The sequence below is a fragment of the Anarrhichthys ocellatus genome, unplaced genomic scaffold, assembly GCF_004355925.1.
Source record: "Anarrhichthys ocellatus isolate YVR2014 unplaced genomic scaffold, GSC_Weel_1.0 scaffold13, whole genome shotgun sequence".
Taxonomy (NCBI): Eukaryota; Metazoa; Chordata; class Actinopteri; order Perciformes; family Anarhichadidae; genus Anarrhichthys; species Anarrhichthys ocellatus.
The window spans coordinates 6,244,106-6,252,220 of record NW_022280043.1 but is presented as its reverse complement, the minus strand read 5'-3'; the positions used below and the strand labels follow the sequence as shown (position 1 = coordinate 6,252,220).

The window sequence follows — 8,115 nt, the reverse complement described above, 5'->3', positions numbered from 1 at the left end:
CTACCAATTCAGTAGATACAGTTTAGTTTGAATATGTTGTTAAAGATTCATTCACCGGTGTACGGAACACCACAGGGTTACCACAAAATCTGCCTACCAGCACCTCTAAAGCTCAGAAATGTAAATGTTAAATAGTTTGTTTACACTGTACAAAAGCCCAATTAGTAACCGTATTTCCCCAAATATTAAGCTATTCCTTAAAGCTTCTTCTTTAGATCCATAAATGTCCATCTCTGAGCCTGTTGAGATGATGTGATTGTGTGGCGAGAGATATATTAAAGAATCTGCTGCCGTTTAAGCCTTATTGAGGAAAGTGGAGTTTCTGAACACTCAGGTGGACATCAGGATTTTAGGGATTTGTGTACATCGTGCTGGATCCCATGGCGGGGCATTGACTTTGGTATCATTCACTAAGGGGGTATCCCCACCGGAGGGATCTACACTTTACACCCGGTCCCTGAAACCCTGAGGTTCACAAAAAAAGTGCCTGGTCAGAAACGCAGCAGAGCACTGCTTCCATTTCCTCTGAATGCACGGAGAGAGCTGAACAACAAAATGGACCCTTAGAGTTCGATCACAGGCACACCTCTCCTTCACTCTTCCAATGTCTCAAAACACACCCGAGTCGTGAGAAGTGTCTGGATGTGTCACCTAGCAACCCTGGTCTCAGCCGTTCCCCGGTTAGCTGCCCTACGGCGCTCCCCAATACACGTGGACATCAAATGGTCAATAAGGCCCCTCATCAGGCAACGAACACCTAAAGGCGAGAGAGGGCTCGGCGACCTTGGTGATAAAGTTGCTCTGAGGCAGGAATCTTCAAGCTTTTTTTCAGCCCAAAAATTGGATCCAGATTTGATTCTTGATCTGTGCCAAAGAGCAGCTTTAAGCCCACAGTCCGTGTTTGACAGGGAGGAAGCAGTGAGGGTCAGATATGAGGAGAGGGCTGTGTTCAAAGCTCAACACAGACGGCGGGGGTGTTTTCCAGGGGGACCAGGTGTGTGTGTGTGTGTGGACCGGAGCATGGACCAGTGTGGCCCTTTGACCTTAAATGGCACCCTCTGAATCCCATGGAGAAAAACTGCAATCTAGTCGATGATCTGTTACTTCCCAGATCAATTCTAAACCTCTGCATTTACCCCCATTAGGGCAACAACCTTTAGCCTGTGACCCAGCCGTACTGTGTCTGCTCCCGGCCACACAAACACACCGTCCACACGCGCACCATCCCGGTACCCCGATCCCCACCGGAACTCCGCATTTTAAAGCATTCATCTATTTGGTTTATCATCAAAGAATATGAGGTATATGATGAACTATCTCTCTTTTACATCCTACAGTGGATGAAGAAAAAAGTTGAAACCAACTTCTAGAAAAGTGGAAACAAAAACTGAAAAAGAGACTGAGACAGTGTGAGAGGTAAGCAGGCAATTTACGATTGGAAATCCAAAATCGGCCTCTTCTCTCCTGCCTCCTTCTTTCCTCCCTATCGTGTAAAAAAAACCTTTGCCCCAGTTGATCTTCTTCTTTTGTGTTTTTGGTTGTGTAGCTGTAAAGCTTTCAGCGTGTTCTCCCTGTGGAGAAAATGTAGAGAACTGAAGCAGCACCGCGTCTCAAACAACACCTCATGCTGTAACTCAGGCAGTTTTTCACACATAAACTATATTTATGCGTTCTCCATTGAAACAGAATTTCAACTTGCCCTTTTCTGTCTTATTATCAGGAGAAACAAAGGCATGTGTCCAGAATGACTCTGCCAAATTCATTGTTTTCCCTTGAAAAGTCCTGCAAACGATGAGGTGTTTATCAACACAGTGCTGCCTCTCAATGCTGTGAGCTTCCCCTCCGCTTTAAGAGGAGAGTTGTCTCAGTGAGGAGGAGAATATCTTAATGGCTGACCATCTAATCAGCCATATTCCCTTATTAAGTCCCTACAGGACCCGTGGTTGCATTTGTGGTATTATTTGGTTTAAAGAAGTAAGAAAGAACTTCAGCAGGGGGCAAAAACAATTACATCACAAATACATCCCAGAACACAAAAAAAAAAAAAAAGAAAAAGCACCTCTAGAAATAAATTAGGAAATAAATAGCAAGGCAAAAAAAAAGATAACAAGCAATTAAATCAACCCTACCCTGAATAAATAGTACAATCAAAAGTCTAAATCATCATTAATAAGGAGAAATAAAAAAATTCCAAAGAGAGATAGTTACAATTTTTGGTCTAAAATCAAGTTATCATCATCAATGTTTTTAGGATCTTTTTTTTTCTCAAAGTCTTTTTTGTACATTTTTTTTTCTTTTTAATACATTAGCGATAAGTAAGCAGTAGAACATAGATCTTTTTTTCTACAAAATCTATAGAAGCACTAACAGATACATTCCGTCTAAGAGTCAATGTGGAGAAAAGGTTTCACCTTTAAGGTGCAAACCCCACATCTAAAGTTTGGTTCATGAAACGATTCTCGCGTGTCGACTGTTTTCTGGTGTGGATCAAACCAAATATTCTTTGGATACGTTTACGTCCAACTCTCAAACGGTCAACCTGACTGAGGCCGCTGCTGTGTGTGTGTGTGTGTGTGTTATTCTGTGTCTGAAGTGTGTATATTCTGCCGCCTCTGGGGTCAAAGTTAATGACAAGACATCACTGCAGACCCTTTTCCGTTTCCTTTTTAAAAACCATTTGGCCTTCCATTAACACTTCAGACGCACAGTTTCACCTCAGACAAATTGACCCATTTCTGTGCCCTCATGCAGAGAAGGCCGTTCCTGTTCCTCTCTACTGTGTTTGGTTTGGTTCAGTATTTGGTTCAGTTTGCTATTCAACTCTTTGTTTTTGGCTTTTTTGTGTGTCTTTTTTCCTTCTGCCAAGACAGTCTGTTTCTTTATCTAATAAAAATCTGGAAGCTAAATTTTCACAGTATTTTTTCCAACCACCTGATAAAAATCTCTAGCACGACTACGAAAAAAATAAGGAGCTCTTGTAGTAAGTAAGCGAGTACGTTATTCCAAATGAGTAATAAGCACTAAAGTACAGTACATAAAACGGCATCAAGAGACACAGCAGAGATAAAACAATCAGAACCAACCAACAGAAAAATAAAAACAGATTTTTTTTTTAGAAGATTTCAGTTCAGTGAGGTCATTTGCGTTTAGCTCCATCCAGGACCAGAGGGCTGAGCTGGAGAGAGTGAGAGGCAGAGGAGGGGAGGAATTGTCTGTCCTTCTTCTGTCCGCCTGTCTATCCATCCCTCCTTCCATGCTACACAGTTTCAGAGTGGGGCGTATGCTGCAGCCCTAAAGCTAACAGATAGACAGACGGCTTCACGTCTTTCGACACACCTGCATTTTGTCCTCCTCCCCTCCTCCCTCCAGCCACATTTGGTTAGGGTTCTTTTTGGTTTGCTTCTGTCATTCCTTGGGTTGTGTTTTTTTTTTTTTTTTGGTTTGGGTTTATTTTTGGTATCCTCTTACAAAAAAAGTGTGACGCCTGCTCCCCTCACTACAGTGTGTCCCTCTCTCGCCCTGTCCAAAGTGTACCCTTCTTTCTGGGGGTTCGGAGTAAAGGATCAGTTCCCTAAATAAAGCTTCCCCGTGGGTTTTTGGACGGGCCAGGTGGAGGGTATTATACCAGGGGGCTTACGTCCTGTCCTCAGCCCCTCTGGGTCTTTATTGTGTTCATATGTCTTGGCTGAGGTTCTTCAAGAACAGCCCAGCCTTGAGAATGCTTTGGTTTCCATTTGAGAATTAATGGCAGTCTGAGGTGGAAAATGACAGTGAAATGTGATCGATGGAGTGATGATGGAAACAGACAAATATCAGTAAACATGTCTAGACAGACAGGTGTAGGGGCGCCTATGCTGATTGACGAGGCAGGAATGAGAGCCGGCTGTGACTAAACTTGGCTTTATTGACTTATTTAGCCTTCAGTCTCAACGGTTATTACTTTAAATCTCCAATCAGAGCCCTATTTCATACTTTCAAAATGGGCGCCACTCTTTAACAAGCGCCATTTTCAGTATGTGAAGTTTTCCAGGGCATGTTCATTTAGCCACGGAGTCACTGATAATGGGTTATCTCTAAGAGTGAGGAAAGAGTGGTCTGATTAACAGCACAATATGTCACCTGTTCAGGTCTTAATAAATTCATTCACACCTTGAAATCAGCGTGCCAACTCTATTTTGGATATGTGGCACTTGGTGAGCATCTCTTCACCTGCGTCATCTCTGCTCCTGCAGAATAGTCACGGTAACAACAAAAAAAAAATGCACGTTGATGACAAAAATACATATGATGAAGACAATGATGATGACACTTGATGATGATTTGAACCCCAGAAGCTATAGCGCTAAAAAAAAAGCTGCAACAATAAATAGGAGTTGGAGTATAAAATTATACTAATAAATAATTTAAAAAACAAATCCAAACTGTACTTGTCAAAGAGTAAAAAACAGATACTGAATAACAAGCCTCTGTCATTGACTTGTGAACTAACAAAGGGGACAGGAAAGCTATCCTATGCTCTTAGAACCAGAGGTAGGTAAAGAGACATGAAGATACAGAGGCAATCATTCATACGTGAGCTCCTGACCGGTTCAGTAACAATCTTTTACAAAATTATTCAGTATATCGAGCATGAAAACCGATAAGAGACACATGGGCTGACACAGACAGGATGAGTTGATGACAGGATGGATTGGCTCTTGATGTGTGTGTGTGTGAGTAGCAGTAGAGTCCTGGTCCTGGATAGCTTCAGTATTTACACGTCCTTTGAATAAAGCTTTTCTCTCCGTATTTTTGGTTTTTGGTATTTGGGATTTTGGTATGGTTGCCGTTTTTTTTTTGTTTTTTTTTGTCATTGTGTATTCCTCCTCCACGTCCTCCTCCTTGGGTAAATTTTTGGTTTAAACTCATCCTCCCTACTCCTCTTCCTTCAGACCTGCAGCTTTTTCGAAACAATTAAAAAAGGGAAAACGTAAGCACAGTTCTCCTCTCCATTTTTTTTTGTCCTTGTCGCCATTCGTTTGTCACATAGTAAAGTTATCTTTTGTCATTTTTGGTTTATGCACTTCGACATGCTTCTCTGCCGTCTCTTTGCTAAAGAGTCATTGGTATGTTTTCCTTTAGAGAGACAGAGTGGAGAGATGCCATGTCGATATCACGGGTTATTGACAAAAAGGTCCCACGTTGCCTCTTCTCCATCTATTTGGATAGATAAAGATTTTTGGTTTCAATCTTCCCCTTTCCCCCCCTTCTCCCCTTCTCCCCTCTTTCACTTCTTTCCCTCCCTCTCTCCTCTTTCATTCTGTGTATTTTTGGCATCGAAAGACTGGGAGAGAAAGAGAGAGAGAGAGCCATTGCGAAAAAAATAACGGAAGAAGAGCGCAAGAGAGAGAAAGAGATAGCTTTGGTGTGAAAGGCGAGGTTCTCGTTTCCTCCTTCCTCCTCCTCTCTGATTGGCCCTTGGCGCAGTCACTCAATCTTGGCTCCGCCCAGAGAGGTTGGGCTGTGTGCCATTTCGCTGGAGGAGCAGGACGAGGCGGGGCTGGAGCAGGGGGAGGGGGAGCAGGGGGTGGGGCTTATGCTGCAGGCAAAGGGGAATGGGGAGGCCTGGGAGGCTTTAGCTAGGGCGGCGCTGATCAGTCCAACGCCGGGGTTCTGGCCCAAGTGGAGAAGGGCGGGGTGGTTGAGGAAGAGGGAGGAGGGGAGGCACCCTCCCTGGCCCCCAGAGGCCCCAAACATCATCTTTGCGGCCCCCTCAAGACTGGAAAGAGGCAGCTGGCCACCACTGGCTGCCAGGGCTGAGGGAGGGAGAAAGAAGAGAAAAAGATTAAAGGAGTAGCACGAAACGCTGACTTTACGCTTGGTAAGTAACGCTGCTAGGCTTGTTTTGTAATACGTAAAACAGTCTGCTAAGGGCTTTTGTTATTTATTTATGCTAGTTACGGTTGTTACGTTAAAATGTTAATTTATCCTTTTATCACAAATCATGATCTTTTTTCCACCCTTACCAAAGTAGGTTTGTTTCCTAAACGTAACCCACAACATGGTATTGTGCATTCCTGCAAGCGTGATGCGAGGCTGATATGAAACTTATTTATGATAGGTATTTTTGGTTCAGAAACGTTGATATTCAACATATCGTGTGGTTTAAAAAACATAAAATGCCAACTTTCTTTTTCTGCCGACTGGGTTGTATTGTGTTTTCCTTTTTCCTCGCCTCGTTCTAAGGTTAGTTATGGGTAAACTTACAATCCTCCCTACTCCTCTTCCTTCAGACACTTCCAAAAGGAAAACAAAAGCTTATTCATTGTAATTAATAAGTTACATCCAGCTCTTTGTTGTTTGCTGTAAAGTGTTTTAATTTCAACACTCTTGTCAGTCTTCCTCATCTACCTTTACTTCAGTTAATAATGTCCTACAGTACACAGCCAAGCAAGAGAAAGTGCCTGAACTTGTTGAATTCAGCAGAAGTAGGTGGATTTAACCGTCACCACCCATTTTAAATGGAAAACTCAGGGCGCGGCCTCAAGGTGCTCAGAGTGAGGTTTCTTTGTAAAAAAGGCACCTGTCTGGTTTTTGGGGAATAAAAAAATAAAAAACAATATATATATACAATCCCAGCACTTTGCCAAAAAAGGATACTTGAATATTGTTTAATATCTGAACCAAGATACTCTTGTGGGATCAGATAAACCGCAGCAACAGGTAAGCTGACATGAGCGGTCTGTTGTTATGGAAACAAGGTCGATGAATAGTGAATATGAATAGTGCTTCATGCAGCGCTTCTTTCATACACAAAATGCTACACGTGAACGCAGCCTAGTAATGTTCGTGATTGCACAGCAACAGCAAAACCCAATTTTTTTTTCTTCCATTGAAGAAAAAGCATCCATACTTCTCCAAATGTCTTGTGGCTGAACTGCATTGTGGTCTACTGTTGGTGAAGAAACTCTTATTTCTGCCTCCTCAGTGTTTGATTTCTCGGTGTGCGAGTGTTTAGCATCAATGTGGTGTGAAATAGTGAGTCCAAAATGTAGCTCTTGCTCTGTGACCCTGATGGTCTGATATTCAAAGTTGATGGTTAAAACTGAAAACCTTAAATAAACGCTATAAACAGCCCCACAAAAGTTTTTTTTTTTTTTAAATCTGCATTAATTAAAACATTTTATGGTGAATTTCAACATATCAACACATTTCACCGATGATGAAATGAAGAGATGAAACGCCAAAGATGAGTGAGACAGCACAGACGCACACACAAAAACTAAAGCCCATGCATTAACGTAATAATTGCCACACACACTCACACACTTGATGGGATGGAGTCATGGATGTTGATGGCAACATATGAGAAATAAGTCATTCTTCCTCTCCACAACTATCTTTGCCTCAGCTGCTTCGTACTGTGGATGAGCAAACACCCTCGGCTGCCTATTCATCTGCGTCTCCAGTCTGCAGTCTACCGGCACGATTTGATTCACCGACCATGCATGACTGTATGACTCATCATCACACTTCTGTTTTTAATATGTCTCTCGCCCCCTTTCTCATCACAACACCACAAAGTATGATTGAAAATTAGCTCTGCTGACGGTGGTCTGGATTGCTTGGTGGTCAGTTCTGGATTGTACGCGTATTTTTTTCTTGTGCTATTCTTGTGTTGTTCTCAAGTGTAGGAAGGTGTGTGAGAGGAGATGTGTCGTGCACAGTATGTGTCTGACTTTGAGCATTTATGTGCGTGTAGGAGTGTATAAGTGAGAGAGGAGAGGAGGAGAATGTATTGCCAGAAAATAAACACTCTTCTCTGCGTATTATTTATGTATTCTGTGACCCTAAGATCTTCCCAGAAATTTAATTATAAAGTACACCACCTGAGCCTTGACCTCTAAATTATGTTCTGTTTATCAGTGCTGCTGATGCTAAGCTTTCTCTTTTTTCACTCTACTGAAATAAACCCATTTCTTTCTCTCACACACACACACACCTTGGAGAGTGGCCAGGGGATTGTTACCGAGGAGGGCTTGGTTCATCCCTGTGTTAACTCCCATCACAGTGTTCCTGTTGTGTCATGCACACACACACACACACACACACACACACACACACACACACACACAC

At 42.6% G+C, this 8,115-nt stretch overlaps 1 protein-coding gene and 1 long non-coding RNA gene across 5 annotated transcripts in view; both read right to left on the bottom strand.

Annotated features, from left to right (window-relative positions):
- Window positions 1-428: 428 nt before the first annotated feature.
- LOC116386548 (uncharacterized) lies at window positions 429-5,306 on the bottom strand. The gene is made up of 2 exons (XR_004212968.1): window positions 1,811-5,306; window positions 429-1,621 (listed from the first exon to the last, which is right to left on the bottom strand). It is a non-coding gene; the product is annotated as an uncharacterized LOC116386548 (long non-coding RNA).
- A 25-nt stretch (window positions 5,307-5,331) lies between these two features.
- The window catches only part of pou2f2b (POU class 2 homeobox 2b), a 38,783-nt gene continuing 35,999 nt past the window's right edge, over window positions 5,332-8,115 (bottom strand). For all 4 annotated transcript variants that reach the window (XM_031852707.1, XM_031852706.1, XM_031852708.1 and 1 more), the window contains 2 exons: window positions 7,982-8,055; window positions 5,332-5,795 (listed from right to left, as the gene is read on the bottom strand). In XM_031852707.1, the coding sequence (XP_031708567.1) occupies window positions 5,467-5,795; window positions 7,982-8,055 (403 nt within the window). In that variant the 3' untranslated portion in view covers window positions 5,332-5,466. The remainder of the gene's footprint in view (window positions 5,796-7,981; window positions 8,056-8,115) is intronic.